We start from the raw sequence: 18,950 nt of genomic DNA, 5'->3' as shown, positions 1-18,950 counted from the left end.
AAATATGCAGCGTGCACACGCATGAAGTGCATATATGGCAACGTGCAGCGTGATATTTTTCTGACTTTGACAGTCCACCCTTTGGCAGTCACCAATAACTGCCACTTCCTAAAACATTTCAAAAAGAGCAAAATATATGTCATATGTAAATACATTTCTATGATTGGGTAAGGGAGGAGAGAAGAAGGTGGGAAAAGGGTATGACCTAGTGAGATAGCAGAAGCATGTGTGTATGAATCCATGTTTGGGGGGTCATGTATCATCGTGCCGTACGTGTTTTAAATCAAGCTTCGAGGTATTGCGAAGTATACATTTGAATTCCTTCTTATCCCGTATTAAGGGTCTGTGGATGGGCTGTCAAACTTTACCGAGCTCTCTTCGGCTTTTGGTTGCAACAAAATGGGGGAGCACATTTTAGTTGATGATACATGAATGGGGGAATATGTGAGTGCTGATATCTGTGCCTATATTCCCTATCGACTATGTGTGTTATTACCTGAAGGTTGTAGAGATGAAGATTAAGAACAATTATGGTAAATGCAGTGATAAACTATGTGAGTTCAATATACATTTGCCGATTGAGGTCTTGTCTTGTCTCGATGTACATGTTGACTGTAGTCTCCTTGGGCTTTTGCCAAATGTGCGAGCAAAAGTTCTCTCAATGTCCATAGACTTACAAAAAGTGTTGGGCTAGCGTAAAATTAACGTTAATAGGGATAAGGGGGTCTATGGCATAGTCCATCTGTTGTCTGTGTAAAAGGTTGTCAACTTCTTCTTCCAGGCGAGTCCTTGTACCTTGGAGGAAAACAAAGGAGAAACGGGTGAAAGAAACAGGTCGTGGAATCACCTTTTATCACAGCGTGGTTTCAATGGTTGGGTCGTAAATAAAATCAATTTTGTTATGCGATACAGTCAATACTTCAGGCGGTACTTTTTCAATATAACATAATCCTTCTGAGTTTGGGGCAAGCCGCTCATACGCCTTTCTCCCGCATATGAAATATGCATCATCGGGGAGAACATATGGGACGGAGTATGTCATTACCATGTTACACATTTTCCATATGAAATCTCCTAACCCTAATTCTCCCATCTGTTTAGTACACGTATCGGTTTGTACGATATGTGCACAGTATCCTGGTGATACCTCTCCAACTCTCATGGTTCTACTTCCTAGGGTATACCTATATCGGAAATATCTTCCACTACCGGCTAAGCGGCGTATGAGCTCTGTATCTGTAGGCATTCTATCAGCTCTATATGAAAAGGTCATGGTTTTGTTATTCCAGGACACTTCCCAATTTCCCGGCTTTCGGGGATTGGAAATGTTAAAACACACTAAGGACCTATCCACATGAGAGCATACCCAACAGTCTGTTTGGTTTAACACCTTACCCACTAATGAGTGATAGTCACCCGATGGATGCCGGTCCATGTTAATGTTAAAACTGGACTGACATTTCTTGATGCACCCATCCTTAACTACACTGTCACAGAGTCTACAGATACATTTCTCTTTAGCTAACAATCCTTCACAATGTCTATAAATAACATGGCTGCTGGATCGTTTCTGGTACTCGCCTTTGCTCGGTGATTGTGTTGCTATTGGAAATTTACACCTCCGTCTTAGTCATCAGAAACCCTTCTGGATCCTTTCTCGACCTCACTGGTACTCTCACCGAAACAGACTGCTCTGGTCAACATCATGGTCAACAGGAAAATCCATATCACAGTCTCTTGGGGCAAGTCCATCTTACAGGAGGAGAAAAGGAGAAATTTGTAATGGGGGTACAGGAAAACAGTTTGAGGGGGAGAGAAACTTGTTACGATAATTAGTTCTCTAGTCTTGTTGTTCTTCTTGTTCTGCTGTCATCTCAAAGGTGCTGTCTCTCAGTCTTCCAACCGAACATTCTGGTGATACAATATTTCTTCCAAACCAGCGCTCTTTCTGTAAGGAGAATAAATCTTGCATCACCATTTGTCTAACTGATGTGTGACATACCATCTTTAAAACATGAAAACATGAGTGAGAAGAGAGAAAAAAAACAAAAAAACAAAAGAGAGAGAGATCAATTCATATACATATATATTACATAAACCAACAATAAACAACAACAGGAAAAAAAAACATTTTTCAAACATTTTAGAACATTGTCAGATCTGCCGTTCATCATCAGGCTGTCATATCTACATGTCCAATGGTATCCTTGCTCAGTCCCTCCCACCAGCACCTCCATACTCCACCCTTTGTATCTGGCCAGGATACATTGATGCGGGTAGGTCATGCTGGGGTTTGGTAGACTTCTGCAAAGACCAAGTAGCTATGCAATGTTTGAGTCCTACCGATGACCGTCAGAGATGGGGAAAAAGAAAACATTTCACAGATACATTACAAATTTTACCCGGTCATTCCTGTGTCTTCAGGGAATGACCTCCCAATTTATTAACCGTTACCTCAGGCTTACCATCAGTCCTAATGATCACCTTTCCTGATTGCATGTTACAGGTGCGGCCCAAACTCCTTCCTATGTGATCCCTGATTACAATTTGGTGTGTCATAACTTTGCTCATATCTTTGTCTAGGGGGTTTATATGAATTTGGTCTACTTCTTGATCTACAATCTCTTGCAAAATGACCTTCCTTCTGGCAATTATAACACCTTTTCACCTTTGACTTACCCACAGGGATCTGGGGCTTCTTTGTTTCCCTGTGCTTGATGATGTTTTGCTCATGCCCAACAGCGTAGTTCCTTAATGCAGTTACTGAGTTATTTCTCCAGTTAGGTAGAGAGGCTTGTATACTCGTTCTTAATACTTCCTTTAAACCATTTATTAACACCTAAACTGCTACTTTCCTGTAGTGTACATTTGTTTTAATATATTGTGTTCACCCTGACAGGATTTTGTTCCATTATGCTATTTTGTGTTAACTCTTTGGTGTAAGATGCATTTGTCTGTGAGTAACATACAATACCGTACTTACCTGTTGACACGACCTCACCTGACCCTCCGTTAGGGGGTTCTGCTATTGCCTTTACCAACTTGGCCGTGTCCCTCTGGGTGTCTCGTATGATGACTGCTGGGTAGAGTGTTGACATCGTGTTGGTTTCACCTTCTCGCTGGTAATCCTGAGGGGAGTTTAACATGGGGTGCGACTTGCACAGGTTAACATTTGTAATTTTGACACTTTCATTTTTATAAACATTATTACATTTGTTACTTTCATTCTTAATACAGTTACTAAGTGCATTTTTATCGTACACCATCGCGCCATTCTCTGCAGCCATAATCCTCTCCATTGCCATGTCTCTCTTCCCAAGATGAGAGTCAGATATGTAAGTTAAATTTCTTTGCATTTCACTTTCCTGTTGCCACAATTTTAAATCATCATAATGTCTACTACGCCTTTTTGGAGATTTAATCCGGCACACTCTTCTCCTTAAATTCTGTAATACTTCTGGGTTAAAAGTACCTACCCGGGGAAACTTCTCCCCGTCATGCACAGTCATCCTTTCCCATTCATTGCATATTATTTCTGTGTGATGACCATCTTGGTCTGATTTCTCACACATTACCTTGCCGACCTGATTGATCGGTTTCAAATCAACCTGAACCAGGGTTGATCGCCCCTTACCTGAACAAGCAGCCCCCATCTCTGTAGGCGTTGCTTTCACTACCTCTGACTTCCAATCAGGGTCTCCGGCAACCCTCACAGAAAACCAAAATGTCCGGGGTAAGGCTGCGGTGGGGGTTTTGCCTCGAGGTCCGCCCATTAACTCCGCCCACATTGGCCAGTACTGCAATCACTGATTCAGAGCTGCTGTACCCAACCTAGGGCCCCTATGAACCTTTACTTAGTGGGGCGTGATGGACCTACCAGTCCCCAGCAAGTATCGGTTGTTGGATAGTTCCCGAGTGACCAGCGAACCTCCCTTAAAATAAAAAAATTACACAAATCACGTTAGAGTGTACAAATAGCGTTTATGACCCCTTTCGTACGCAAATGGTACTGGTCAGGTTCACACAATTACGTGCGGTACAATCGTTCTGCACATAAGCAACTAATCTTATGTGCGGAGCGACCAGTGGAATCGAAAATTTCGGCTGCGAATTCCTTCAGCCAGAGCTTTAACGGCCTATATGGGTTCCGCACCAACCCTTCCTGGTGTTGTGCTACTTTTCTCTATAGCGGACTTCTTAGTCTGCTGTACCTAGACCTCCTGGTCTGTTCCGGACCTCCTGGTCTGTGCTACAGTAGACCTCCTGGTCTGCTATACTCTAATGCTCAAATTTATGTTTAACAAGGGATGCCTCCCAAGCCACCATGCACGTCACTTACATGTATGTACCTCACGAGAACTCGACTTCTTGTGGTTCAACCCAAAATTGTAAAAACTTATATATACAAACACTCACCACATGTACACTTCAATTTTATTTCTGCGCAGAAATCCTTTCATTCAGTATTAGCCTAACCCAGAAGAATTGCAATAGAGAAGGTTTTTTCTTTTAACTTTAAACTTTTGGATTTGAGATAGATTTGTGTTATTTTTCGCGTTACTTCCTTATCGCCTACTAAAACAATACTATCGTGCGGTTTGTATCATGTGGGCGTATCCGTACGCTCCGTTGCGTAATATACGCTCCGTGCGTCGACCCTTGCGTTGCGTACGCCCTGCCCTTGTAAGGACACGTGTACACAACCCAAGTACGTCCACAGTAACACACTACACGTTTATCAATGTGAATGATCTTTAACAGTAATCATTCACTATACACCACCCAAATCTCCCTTGTATTCTTAGGCGAGACTGTGTGCGTGCCTTTTACAATTATACCCTTAAATATTACTTTTTATCTTTTAACTATTAATAACAACAAATGTCTCAGCGCTTTACCAATGGTATGTGGCAATCAGGAGAATGAGATGTGAAAATACACAAATGAACATGCAATTCTAAATTTAATCTAATAACATACATTGATGTAATCACACGCATATAGATATTACATATATGTACTAATCATTATTACTTATGTGAGACCTTATTTAGTGCTTCTAATTTGCATATGAATGTGCAATTTCTTTCACTGCTGGGAGAGAAAAAACAACAACAACAATCCAGTCACACAGGTTCATTTGCATTTCAATGGCCATCCTACAAGTAGCAGAGTTAAAACAGGTTCTTGAAGAGAGACGGTGACCAAAAAAAAAACTACTTTGTTTTATTTGTGTATTTCTTAAATCAAATATTTAATTTATTATTAATTTTTTTTTTAAACTCTATCTGAACCACTTATGATTGACTATGATATGGACTAAACGAATGCATTAAAAAAAAAACTCATTAAATGATGATTTCTTTTTGACAATGGATGGCTGATTATTTCCTGAGTCAACTGAAAATCAGCCGCTTAGGGGGGAAAAAAAAATTGACCTTCCCAAAATAGCCGCTGCTCCTCCCCCTTCCACATCCATGAGGGCCACACAAAATGGTGGACAGACCATTTGTCACAAAGAAAATCATCATGCCAGCTCCTTTTAGTTATCACGCTATGCAGAGCGATTAAAAATAATTTTTAAACCTATTTAAACAGACAAACCATCCAATCTGCGTGTGTAGTTGGCACCAAATAGAAATAAAAACCAGATTTACAAAGACAATAACGTACTGTTCCTACCTTCCAGTTCCCGAATTCCCTCAGCACTCCTTACCAAGTGAAGCAGACGCTTATCTGGTCAGCACTGCGAGGGATAGCACCTTCCCGCCTTTTGCTGATCGATAATGTCTGCTAAAGTTACCTAGTGCAGATATGTGAAGACCGGAGGAGCCCTCAATTGACAATGCCTATATATTTATCCTATTTAAAACACTCTAAAAGGTTAGGAGACAGTACGCAATTGGCGCAAAAGGTACCGCAAGGGTACGCCCTTAGTGTAGCAGACGCTGTGCACAGGGTGTGAGCACAGGCGTCGCAGACACTTACAGAATTAAACTTTAATAAATATACCATAAACAATGTACTTATACTGTAAACCCTTGTGCAGTGATAATGTGTAAATGCAACACAGTGTAACCTTGTTAGTCTAAAAGCTGTATGAGCGTATGTGACGCTCAGAGAACCCCTTAGCAATATAATAAACACTCAAATACCGGTCTAAGGGTCTAACGCCTTTTAAGGAAATGAATGAACGTTCAATTGCAAAAGAATAATACAATACAAGTTATACACTACCAAGATAACATAAAATACCTAACCGGATAACTACACATAAAATACAATACAGATACAATTACATTTACAGGGGGGAAGGAGAGAGAGAGAGAATGGCTTATAACATTAAATAAGAGACAATATGGTTGCAGAGAATTTACACATGTGAGAAACAATCGCTGCGCAGTTAGTCAATGCTGAGACCCTTTGTGGAGAGAAAAATTGAGCTCACCCAGGCTGGCTGTCCCTATATACACAACACCCAGCAACAACACAATGGTCCCTACAATACCGCATGGGACAGAAGCTAGACTCCATTTTGGGAAAAACTCCCATGATTCCAAAGTCTGTAACATATGATTTAAAAGGGAATGCTAGCAGCCATTTTAGATTTGCAAGTCCAAACACATGGCACTCTCTGCTACACCACAATCACATAGCAGAAGACACAAGACTCCACTATATTCCAAAATGTCCAAGCCTCAACACAATGCATATGTTCTGATTTTACAATTCCAAACCATCTAAATCACCTTTCACAATTTCAAGCCATCACAGTATCTCAATAACCAGAGCATATGGTATGCTGACTATGCTATCCTTCCAGAATCAGCACCACATATCTCATGCTGTCCATATGAGCCATCACAAGACCAGATCACCAGGTACCCACAAGTATCAGCCTGCTATTGCTACAAGCACATGACTACAGTAACAAAAGGAAGTATGTTTTGACTTCTAACCTTCAGCAAGATGTATCATGTAAAACTACTATAATCTGTTATAAATCACCATCCATAAATGTATACCAGAGATGCTATGCTACAGATTGTCTACTGTTCCAATTCATTACAGATTTCATAGAGTATCATCCCAAACACCCAACAATCACACAACTGCACAAGCATCATTAACCTTAAGCCATTTGTATCTCCAAACTAACTATTCTATGCCATTATTTCACAACTACTTTACCACAAACACATATTTAAACTATTCTATGCCATTAAGCCATGAGTATACAATACTTAGCCTTTCGCTTGGAGCCTGGTGATAAGCAAGCCATGCTTCTGGATGCTTGCTTGGTTCTGAGTGAGTCAGTGAGCCCCGTGATTTCCAGTGGATAATCTCATACCTGCATTCCAGCTGTGGGGGTGTGTCAACCACAGGAAGTGTGTGTCTTTCACAGCATGTGGGCTAGCTGTATCAGTGAGCAGAGCTGACCATGTGATCTTGGTTATGCACTTGTTTCAAATTCCTGTCTTGTGGGAAGCTATTGTTTGGCGAATACTGTCTCACTGTCCACTTTCAGTTGAGACAATGACATCCCAGCAATCATTCTTCTGGAGACAAATCCAGCCCCATTCGTAAACACAGGTGTTGGCCCTCCTCATTGAATCTCAAAGCTTAGTGTAATTAAAGGCTATTGTATTCCGTCTGCGGGACAGAAACTGACTATTCTTAGGTGTAATTTATTCGGAATACAATTAATCTTCAATTACTATTCCTGTGCTTAACTATGCATAAGAACATGTGAAGCCCTTTTAACATGCAAAGGGGAATCTCTAAGGTCTAAGAGCCATCTTGAGACCCACTGATACCTGTTGAACTCAGGGGAATATTAACTTATAAAATACATTATTTTGATTAAATATGCAGCGTGCACACGCATGAAGTGCATATATGGCAACGTGCAGCGTGATATTTTTCTGACTTTGACAGGCTGTGCATGTCAGGTCAACTGTATGTACTATAATAGCTGGTGAAAGGGTGTACGTTTGCAAAGCATTGTTTACTTCTTGTAACCATGAATTAGATGATCTTATTTTTCTCTCTCTAAGATAGTGAAACATTTGTTTGTTATACCCTAAATACCTCAAATAGGGAGCAGCTTGCAGCAGCTTTGCAAATGCATTCCTTTGTAATGCAAATGCAGGAGGAGCTGAATGCCACCTCCTTCCTGCATTTGCGATGCAATCGCATCTGTGATGAAAGGCTGTTCCACTGCGACGGCAGGCTGAGTAAGCCTGAGCTTACTCAGGCGTGCCGTCGCTGTGTGGCTCGCGAGGCCAAGGAAACCGCGTATGTGACGCAATCCTTAACCTTGCCACTGCCGAAAAACGATGGTGACGTACCCGTTTTCCCCAACGTTAGTCATCCCTGTACCTCCCTCCGAATGCTTCTGCCTGTCAACTTGTCGATGCAATTGCAAGACCTGTTCTGCACATGTTTCGAATGGGTCCTGCGCATGCCGCAGTGTCCCAACCATCGGGAAGCTGCAGTAAGGATCACATAAGCATTCCTTACTGAATTAGGCCCTTAGTCAGGATCCCGATGATTACAATCTCGGCTGCCACAATGCTGATGGATCCCGAAGTTGAGTATTAGGGTTAGGCACTATGGGGCGGTTAGAGTTAGGCACTAGGGGGTGGCTAGGGTTAGGCTGCCGGAGGGGACGGTTAGGCTGCGGGAGGGGGCGGTTAGGGTTAGGCTGCGGGAGGGGATGGTTAGGGTTAGACTGCGGGAGGGGACGGTTAGGGTTAGGCACTGGGAGGGGCAGTTAGGGTTAGGCACTGGGAGAGGGCGGTTAGGGTTAGGCACTGGGAGGGGACGGTAAGGGTTAGGCTGCGGGAGGGGACGGTAAGGGTTAGGCTGCGGGAGGGGACGGTTAGGGTTAGGCTGCGGGAGGGGACGGTTAGGGTTAGGCTGCGGGAGGGGACGGTTAGGGTTAGGCTGCGGGAGGGGACGGTTAGGGTTAGGCTGCGGGAGGGGACGGTTAGGGTTAGGCTGCGGGAGACGTTGGGGTTAGGGTTGGGGATAGGGTTTGTATTCCCACAGGGATCCATCAGCAGGGTTAGGGTATGCGGACTGCCAGCATTTCATACCCAACCCGTCAATAATATACTTTGGGTCTCGTATATAAATGCATGTAACGTAACCTTTTCTGTGTATGTAAACTCCCCAGAGAAACGTTTTGTGAAACTTGTTTCCAGACTTTGTGAAATGCTTAAAGAGTCACTAAACCTTAATTACAGATTAGTCCAATATGAAATAAGGGCCTAATTCAGAGTTGTACATAAATTCAATATTTACATACGTCTCCGATGTAGCCACACTGCACGTGCAGATCTGTTTCTGTGATTTCCATCGCAATTCCCCAAAGCTGCAGCATGATTGACATGCTGCTCACATTTGGTAGCGACACGGAGCGTTCCCAAAACCGTAGGCATGTCAACCCCATTTGTTGGGTGTGCTGAAGACATTGGATGCATCTTCACTGGCTCCTGCAGCATGAGTTCGCCGGCCACCCTGAGTAACCTGAGGGTAACTTAGATGTCCAATGTTCACACAGTTGATACGATGCAAAAGCTGCAGGAGGCATCCTATGTAAAAAGAGGTCCACTGCCGGCTTCCCCAATCCAATGCTGCGTCCAAAGACATGGGATTGGGGAAGCCGGCAGTGGACCTCTTTTTACATAGGATGCCTCCTGCAGCTTTTGCATATTTTCGTACAATTGCTGCATACAAAGACGCAGCGTCTGTGCTATAGTGTCCATCTCCTCTCTGAATCAGGCCATAAGTATCCTCAACTTGATGTTTGACAATGGATTTCTATCTGGGATACAACAGTCTAGTCTCTGTTCAGCAATTTCAGACTTGAAGGCCCATTGCCCCATTATTCATGACTATATACGCTAATTAATCTTGTGGTTATAATTTAGTGATCCTTCATACAGTATACTATAATGTCATTTATTAATTTTTTTGTTAAACACAAGACTAATGCATAACTAGTTGCCAAATAGGTGCGAACACTTACCCCCCAATGTTGGAGTGCATTTCTTTTATGTACAGTACAATAAACGCATCTGCTGTTAGGCATCAAAGAAACTGCACGAGTCTCTTTAATACAGCAGAACAGACCGTAATAGAGGTAGGAAGGTCCTGCTCGCAAACTTACAATATACAGTATAGGGAAGAAGCATTGATATAAATACACAAGGATAGGTGTTAAATTTTACATAATGGTCTAACCAGATTGCAGAGTTTCTTGGTGGGCTGTATGATATGATCACACAGCAATTTTGACCAGGTGTCAGGAGGATGTGAGATTGAAGAAAAGAAAATATGTGAGGATATGTGTGGACTGTACAGACTGGATGTAATTAGATATGAATGTTTATTGAGGTTATGTTTGCGGTTCCGTAATGAGATGAGCTTGCTTGAAGAGGTGAGTTTTTAGGGACTTTTTGAAGGTTTGGAGACTAGAGGAGAGTCTCATTGTGTGTGGGAGGGCATTCCACAGAATGGGTGCAGCCTGAAGAAAGTCCTGCAATCATGAATGGGAGTGAGTATTGAGGGTGGATAAGAGACACAGATCTTGTGCGGAGCAGTTGGGTTGGGAAATATTTTGAGTTAAGTGAAGAGATGTAGTTTGGTTAATAGCCTTATATGTAAGTAAAAGTAGTTTATATTGAATACGTTAGAATACAGTCAACCAATGGAGGAACTGACAGAGCGGATCAGCAGATGATAAATGTTTAACGAGGAAGATTAGCCTTGCAACGGCATTCAAAATGGATTGTAGTGTTGAGAGCCTATTTTTGGGGAGACCAGTAAGGAGACGATTGCAATAATCTGTGTGTGTGTAAGATATGGTTGTATTTTGGATATGTGTTTGAGATGTTTGTAGCATAACTTAGAGATAGTTTAAATGTGGGGAACGGAGGACAGTTCAGAGTCGAGGATAACACCTAGGCAGCGAGCTTGGTTGGTAGGGTTGATTGTCAAGTTATCAACAGTGATAGAGAAATAACTCCATCTTTTATATGCAAGAAAAAAAAGTGGATCAGGCTGATAATTGCATCGTGTATGGCCGTGACCAATCTGCGGTAGTTGGACTGTCCGGCATGAAAAATCTTACATGCACGACTGATCCAATCATTGGTCATCAGCATCTGGCAGTGTATGTGTTGCTGTGGCCGAACAAGTCCCCTTTCAAAGGGAGGAACCCAGATATTGGGGTCTATGCATGAAGCAGTGAAAAGTGTGGAGACGTGAGCCAGTGGAGAAGTTGCCCATGGCAACCAATCAACAGCTACATATAATTTTATAAATGTTACCTCAGCACTGATTGGTTGCCATGGTGTGCCATTGTGTGGCTATACATTGTGATATATGTCCGTGTCTGGCCATTATATCTGCTGGTTTTAGGCTGCTTGATTCAGAAGTGAAAGTAGAGGCGATGTAGTACACAAGCGGACAGTGTTTTAAGTCTCTGCACGCTTCGCAGTAGTTTCTGCTGGGTGCCGCAAAACATATTTGGTCTTTCGGGGAATTAATCATGTTCCGTTACCTTCCCTGTACATTCCCTTAATTATTTCTCATGTTTTGATTTTTGCTCTAGGCATTGGCAACAGCGATCGCATCTACCAAAGTGATGAAAGCTCAGCAAGTAGTGAAAGGCGATACCGGAGAAGAGGTAGGATATGTGAGTGGCCTTGTCTCTGCCTTCATTGTTATTTAAGCACTAGCAAAAGGGACTTTATCTTTGCCCAGCAATTGCAGAACTTTATATGTGTGTCAGTCGATGGAACTTGTGAGAGTTATTGTGTGACTTTATATGTCAAGTATTCATTTACTTGATGTCAATGAATTTTGAGCTGCAAGTATGTTTAGAATTATACCTCATATTGTGTGTGTGTGTGTGTGTGTGTGTGTGTGTGTGATATGTGATCCCATATCTGTAATATAGATGAGTGTGATAATGTTGTCCTATACTTGGTATATTAATGTCAGTGATAGAAGAGAACTTAGAGGTATGAGCTGAAACACATAGGCATTAGGTAGTTATGTTGGTACGAGTGTTACATGACGCTGTGCAGTTACTTTTCTTCCTCTATTGTGACCATTATTTTGCACATTCTACATTTAAGATATGTCCTATAAAGCATTTTTTGATGCAGCTAATTTTATATTATTATGCCTATGTCCAAGCAAATATTTTGGCGCTATAGTACCCTTCAAATGAGAGATTTTACTGGCCTCACCTAATACAGAACACAAGAAATGCAATCAAAAAGATCTCCATATATCCATTTGTCGCCAAACTACCAGATGTTAAGTAATAAATATGATAAAGTTATGTGAAAAGTGCAGCAACCGTAAATAGTGTAAATTCACAATCCATTTCAAACCGCTATTCTAATCAATAGCTAAATAAAAACATGTAATATGATCCAATAGAGACTCACTTTATAATAATGTATTGCAAACTTCAACTCCAGTAATTCTTTGGATACATGTTATATGTCCATGGAGATTTGTTTTCTCCTAGAACGATCTGTAAATCAAAAGGTCAGAAGCAACAATCTTTCACATTGATCATAATGTGTTAAAATACGCGTTACTTCTGTCATACTTATGATGATTGAAAGGTAAAACAAGGCTAAATTGTATGCCTGTGAAATAGAATCCTTCCTCTGCGGTTGGAAGCATCGATTTTCCTTTAACCATAGATGTCTAGGGCTGTAGCATATCAAACAATGCATTCTTCCCAGCAGACTATAGTGGCAGTCTCTGACCAGATAGTCCCACAAAATAAATACTTGTATGCACCTTAGTTGGGGCGGTATCCTATTAGCAGCAGTACTTTCCCACTGCTAATAGGATCACTGGGGGCGATCCTATTAGCCCTAATGCTGGAAAAGTTTTCTCCCGATGTCTGCACTTATCAGGGAGGTACCTGAAGCATAATCCGCTAATAAAGGGCCACAGTAGCCACGGAAACACATGGGATCGCGGACTTATCCCCGATCCCATGTATTTTTGTGCAATCCCTTTCCAATATTGGCTGATCAAAACGGCCTTTAATTGGATACCGTGATAATTGACCATTGGTCATACATCGAGATATCTAGCCGCTTTGAGCGGCCAAAACGGCATCAGGGCTAATAGGATACCGCCCTTAGTCCGAGCTCCATACAATGGAAAGTCCAAATGTCCAGGAAAGTGCAAATATAAAAGAGGGTAATCGGATCACGCATGTGCTATAAATCACCCAGCAGACACTGAAAGGATAAAAATGAAGTCAACGTCTATCGCATTTCTTTACTTATGTGATTTCATCAGCTGTACGGTAGACCAGTAGAGCGTGTATCCATATGAATTACTGAAATTGAAGTTTGCAATAAATTATTATGGTATCTAGATGGTAGATCAACATGGATTAGGTCGACAGTCAATAGATCGACCACTATTGGTTGACATTGACATGGTCGACATGACTTGTTGTTTATTTATTTGTAATTATTTTAAACTTTTTCATACTTTACCATCCACATGGACTACGATTGGTAATAGTAACCTGGCGAGTGAACCGATCCATGCAAGGGGGCGCGGTGCACTAATTGGGGTTTATGGTCATGTTACCCAAAAAGCGACACCAAAAATGGTTTCAAATGTCAGGTCAACTTTTTTGTGTCTCGACCATTTTAACTCGTCAACCTTTTCCTGTCGATCATGTCATTGTCGACCTATTGACTGTCGACCTAATCCATGTCGACCCCACTAAGGGTTAATGGTCCCATTTCTTGCTGACAGGATGCTAGCTCCTGAGGGAAATATTCGCAAGCCTCACCACGGCGTGCGTACATTTCCGCAGCATGTCGCCCCCATAACAGAGGCAGAAGAGTGCATAGTGGTGACTACTTAACCGGCGTCCAGGTTAGTGGGTCGCCGGCCATTATGGCGGCATGAGGGTACGGAGATGCACGGCTTCTACGCAGGACCGACTGAGTCTCCTGATTAAGTACATTGTTGTGTACACAGGACCCAGACTGGCAACACAGCCATAAAAGGAGTCTCCCTCCATTTCTTTTTCATCCACTAGGGGTCACTGGAGTACTCTAGGGATATGGACGGTTCCACAGGAACTAGGCACTGAATAGTTAAACTTTGACTATACCTCCCCTCCATATCCCTGAGTACCTCAGTGTTTTTTCGGTGCTCACCGAGACTAGGCTTGTGGAAGTTGATCCACAATTACTGAATTTTTTGATTATTTTTTTTTTTGGAATCCCTTTCCCCCTTCCAAGAAGGCGAGGGTCTGGGATAGGAAAGCTGCTGAAGCAGCTGTGGGTGTCGGACTTCTCTAGAAGAGCTCCCTCACTACCACGTGCAGGTCACCTGCAGTAAAAGGCTGACAGTGCTTACAGAGAAGCCCCGTCATTGCCCTCACCACAGGGTCCAGGTATGTTGAACGGGGCGGTCAGCTCACGCTGCCGCCCTGCTGTGTGGGATACTGTGTGCGCGTGTGGCCGCCGGCCGCTGCCTTCAGCCGCTCGCCGCCGCTTCCAGCGCCGCTGTTTATGCTGTGTCCCCCACCGCTCTGAGCCGCGCCGACCACGTTGATTTATGCAAAGGCCGCTCCATGGCTCTATGCAGCGCGCACCCCGGCCCTCGATGCCGCTTCCGGCTCCCTCTCCACCATAGCCCGGCTCCGTGTATAGAGCGATACACGGAGCACGGGGAGGGGGGGGGCACACAAATGTGAGTAACTGATGCCACAGTGATGTTCCCTGCACGCAGAAATGTCAGGGTCACTGGATAAAATCTCATGATTCAACTCTTGTTGATAAAAGAAGTATGTTTACTAGAATACAGCAGCGCTGCATATGTATTACAATAGGCTATTAAGTCTTTGTTAAACAGGATACATGTTGCTCATATATGTGCAGGTTTGAATGCAACATAGTATGTTTATTAAATCTGCTTACATAATTATAAGTCTGCATATTTAACCATTTTTCCTGTTGTTTTTCCAGAATTTCCTGTATTACATCTCTCCTCCATTGAAGGCGCAGGGGTGTTAAGGGGAATTTGGAACCAGGCATATTGCTGACGTGTACTGCACTTGGCCATATATATATTTGTAAAGACACCTTAGTGCTATTTACTGAGTCGCGCAAGTTGTATTTTGTATTGTCTGTCGGTATAATGAGTAAGACACCAGCAAAGACTATTATTCCTATCATAACTGTTTATAATGATATTATCCCAAAGACTGCAAATCTGAATCATGGCTGTGGTCAGCCAAATACTGGCTTTGTTCACTGTTGTAAAGTAAGATGTGTTATACAATTGGTCAGCACATGGTGATTATAAAACAGTATCTGTGGAGCACTGCAAGCATTGTGAGTTCAGGCTCACCTGCAGCAGCTTTGCTTAATTCACTTAGCCACACCACAATTGGATACGCCCGATCTCATCTGATCTTGGAAGCTGAGCAGTGTTGGGCCTGGTTAGCCACCTGGGAATACAAGGTGCTGTAGGTATTTTTAAATCTACAGCCACACCACACTGGATTCGGGACCCATTAACTAAGCTGCGGTTAAGCAGCAGACTTCTCAGGTTTTTAAGCCTGTGAGTGGTCACATTTAGTTTCAGACTTCTAAGAATTATTATACTTCTGAATCAGGATATATCTGGATATATGTATATGGGTATATAATATATGTGTATGTGTGTATGTATGCATATATGAAATATATATATATTTATAAGGGCTGAGTATGTGTGAATATACATGGTTGTATATATGTGTGTGTGTGTGTGTGTGTGTATATATATATATATATATATATATATAATATGCTGACATTAAAAATCTATTTTGGCAAGACTACAGTGGCGCAATTGGTCGGCACACAGTGCTTATTAAACAGTATCTGTTGAGCACTGCAAACATTGTGAGTTCAGGCCTCACCTCCCCAGATCCCCAGTGGCCTAATGGATAGGACACTGCCCTCCTAAACCAGGGATTGTGGGTTCAGGTACCATCTGGATTGCAAGTCACTACAGCAACCATTTCATCACCAGAGTTGATGTTTAAACAGCAGCTTTTGCTTATTATTTTTACAGGTGGCTCTGTAGCCAAGTGGTTAGGCTTCCCGCCCACAGTGAACATTGTGATTGCATGGACACTGGTTCAGATCCTGGTTTAACAGGTGTAATATATATATATATATATATATATATATATATATATATAAAATAAAAAAACATGGTAGGACACCATTTTTAACGTTACTTCCTGGGTCTTTGCTGGAGGTTGCTGCCCTACAACACTCAGCCTCTGGGGGAGTGGGGGGGTTGTTAGGAATTTAATTTATTAATTGTTTTTGACAGCATGTCTCTACAGGAAGATTCACTATTGCTGGAAACCACATGCACGGTGATGCAGGTTTATACACAGATTACTTCCGTGGTGTACTTACTGGTCGGGGTACATGATCACTAAGTCTAATGCATAATGAAACAAGCAGCCTCGCTGCAGAGTCGGTCACACAGTGTGTTGGACAAATTCGACTGCGCAGACAGACCCTTACCGGTCCTCTTTGGGGGGAATGCGGGCGCATGTACTGCCTGAGAGGGAAAAATTTACTGTTTCAGCTAGATTGTTGCGGTCGATTCGCCGCCAGCCCTCATAGCACCAGGCCAGTACGTCAGGTTCTCAGCGAAGGCTGAACAATTTCCAATGACAGACAATTGCAATTATTGGGCATTTAACTACCTATCGGAGTGTACCCTACACAGCAGTAGGGCTGTTGCTTCGCCCTGCTTTGGTAAGGGTTTGAGGTAACAAGGCTGTAGTGGCAGGGCGCTCCAGTTCAGGTTTGCCCTAAATAATGACCACCTTACACTTCTTGCTGCCTACAGCTTCTGTGAAGTTGGCAGTTGGTTCTTGCGTCTCAGCTTCGCTAGTGGCGCACAACGTCCACTTTGGCTACGTTCCAAACGAGAATAGATCGCAGACCGAGTGGGGGGGGGAAATCTGATTTCCTACCATTGTCTACGTGAATTCCTGAATGATTCCGTCTCAACGATTTCAATTCCTAGGTATGATTCTCGATACGGTAAATCAAAGAATTTACCTAGCCAAACAGAAGTACAGGTCATTCGTCATCTGGTACAATTAGTGCTCAAGCCTCGCACAGTCTCGGTTCATTTGTACATTCGCCTATTCGACACAATGGTGGCGGCTTTTGAAGGGCTTCAGTTCAGAAGACTTCACTCACGTCCTTTTTAACTGGATGTGCTCGCAATGGTTGGCTGTGGCCTAACGAGTACAGTGTCTGCCTGCAATGCATGCCAAAAACAAGGGTCGGGCTCGCTTCTGCAGATTCACCGCAGGGTGAGGTGGTCTCCAAGGGCCAGGGTGTCTCTACTCTGGTGGCTCAAAGTACAGAATCTAACCGCTGGGAAACGGTTCGGCGCCTGGAATTGGATAATTCTCACGGCGGACGCGAGTCTCAGAGGTTGGGGAGCTGTAGTTCAAAATTTTCAGCTCCAGGGTCTCTGGGCGGATCACGAAAGATTGCTGTCTATAAATGTCCTGGAACTCCGGGCAATTTACAATGCGCTACGACAAGCAGTGCACATGCTGCAGGCTCAGGCTGTTCAGGTGCAGTCAGACAATGCGACGGTGGTTGCATACATCAACAAACAAGGAGGAACGAAAAGCCGCATGGCAATGCGGGAAGTAGCTCAAGTCCTCAATTGGGCCGAGGTGATTGTGTCGGCAGTATTCATTCCGGGAGTGGACAACTGGGAGGCGGATTATCTCAGCTGCCGGGATTTTTATCCAGGATGTGCATTAAATCCAGAAGTGTTTCACATGCTGGTCCAGAAGTAGGGTTACCCGCAAGTGGACTTGATGGCATCTCGCCACAATTATCAAACGCCCCAGTACGTGTCCAGAACGAGAGATCCAAAGGCAGTGGCGGTGGATGCTCTCACTATCAAGTGGCCATACAGTCTCGTGTATCTGTTTCCACCGTTTTCCGCTGCTCCCTCTGTTGCTAAAACGGATCAAAAGAGAGTCCGTCACAGTCATACTAGTGGCGCCTCATTGGCCTCGGAGAGCTTGGTTTTCGGATCTCCGCGGTCTACTCGCGGACGTTCCTTGGCCGCTCCCACTGCGTCCGGACCTGTTACAACAGGGTCCGTTCTTTTTCTCCGATTTTAGCGCGGCTGCGTTTGACGGAGTGGCTGTTGAGACAGCCCTCTTAAAAAGAGAGGGCATTCCAGAATAGGTTATACCAACCATGTTACGAGCTAGGAAGCCGGTTACGGCAGCTCATTATTACAGAATTTGGCGTGCCTATATAGGTTGGTGTGAAGTTCGGAAGTTTCCGACATCATCTTTCAAGTTATCCCGCCTTTTGTTATGTCTACAGATGGGGTTAGATGGAGGTCGGCGTTTATCCACACTAAAGGTGCAGATATCTGCGTTGTCAATTTATTTTCAAAGAAGATTGGCTCTATTGCCGTCGGTACACACCTTTATGCAGGGTGTCCTCAAAGTACAGCCTCCATTTCACTCCACTTACTGCGCCATGGGACTTGAATCTGGGTTTAGATTTCTTATAGTCTTTTTGTTTCGAACCCTTACAACAAGTGGATATTAAGTTTCTCACTTGGGAAACAATTTCTCTCCTAGCCTTAGCTTCGGCAGGGCGGGTTTCAGTTTTGGGTGCCTTGTCATGCAAGCCACCGTATTTAGTGTTTCATAATGACAGAACGGAATTTTAGACGAATCCCGCTTTCCTGCCAAAAGTAGGGTCCTCTTTTCACATCAATCATCCAATAGTAGTTCCTGTGTTAACAGGAGATTCTGGAATTTTGGTTGTGGTACGCGCATTACGAGTTTATGTATTCCGAACGTCTACAGT

At 43.2% G+C, this 18,950-nt stretch overlaps 1 protein-coding gene across 7 annotated transcripts in view; it reads left to right on the top strand.

The window, feature by feature from the left end:
* The window catches only part of ARMC1 (armadillo repeat containing 1), a 156,968-nt gene that overhangs the window by 120,571 nt on the left and 17,447 nt on the right, over positions 1-18,950 (top strand). For 5 of the 7 annotated variants that reach the window (XM_063923797.1, XM_063923795.1, XM_063923800.1 and 2 more), the window contains one exon: positions 11,624-11,707. In XM_063923797.1, the coding sequence (XP_063779867.1) occupies positions 11,624-11,707 (84 nt within the window). The remainder of the gene's footprint in view (positions 1-11,623; positions 11,708-18,950) is intronic. The other 2 variants (XM_063923799.1, XM_063923802.1) reach the window with 1 other exon arrangement.

The sequence above is a fragment of the Pseudophryne corroboree genome, chromosome 5 (assembly GCF_028390025.1).
Source record: "Pseudophryne corroboree isolate aPseCor3 chromosome 5, aPseCor3.hap2, whole genome shotgun sequence".
In the NCBI taxonomy this organism is placed as follows: domain Eukaryota; kingdom Metazoa; phylum Chordata; class Amphibia; order Anura; family Myobatrachidae; genus Pseudophryne; species Pseudophryne corroboree.
Note: the sequence above shows the minus strand (reverse complement) of the source record. Positions and strands in the feature narration are given on the sequence as shown.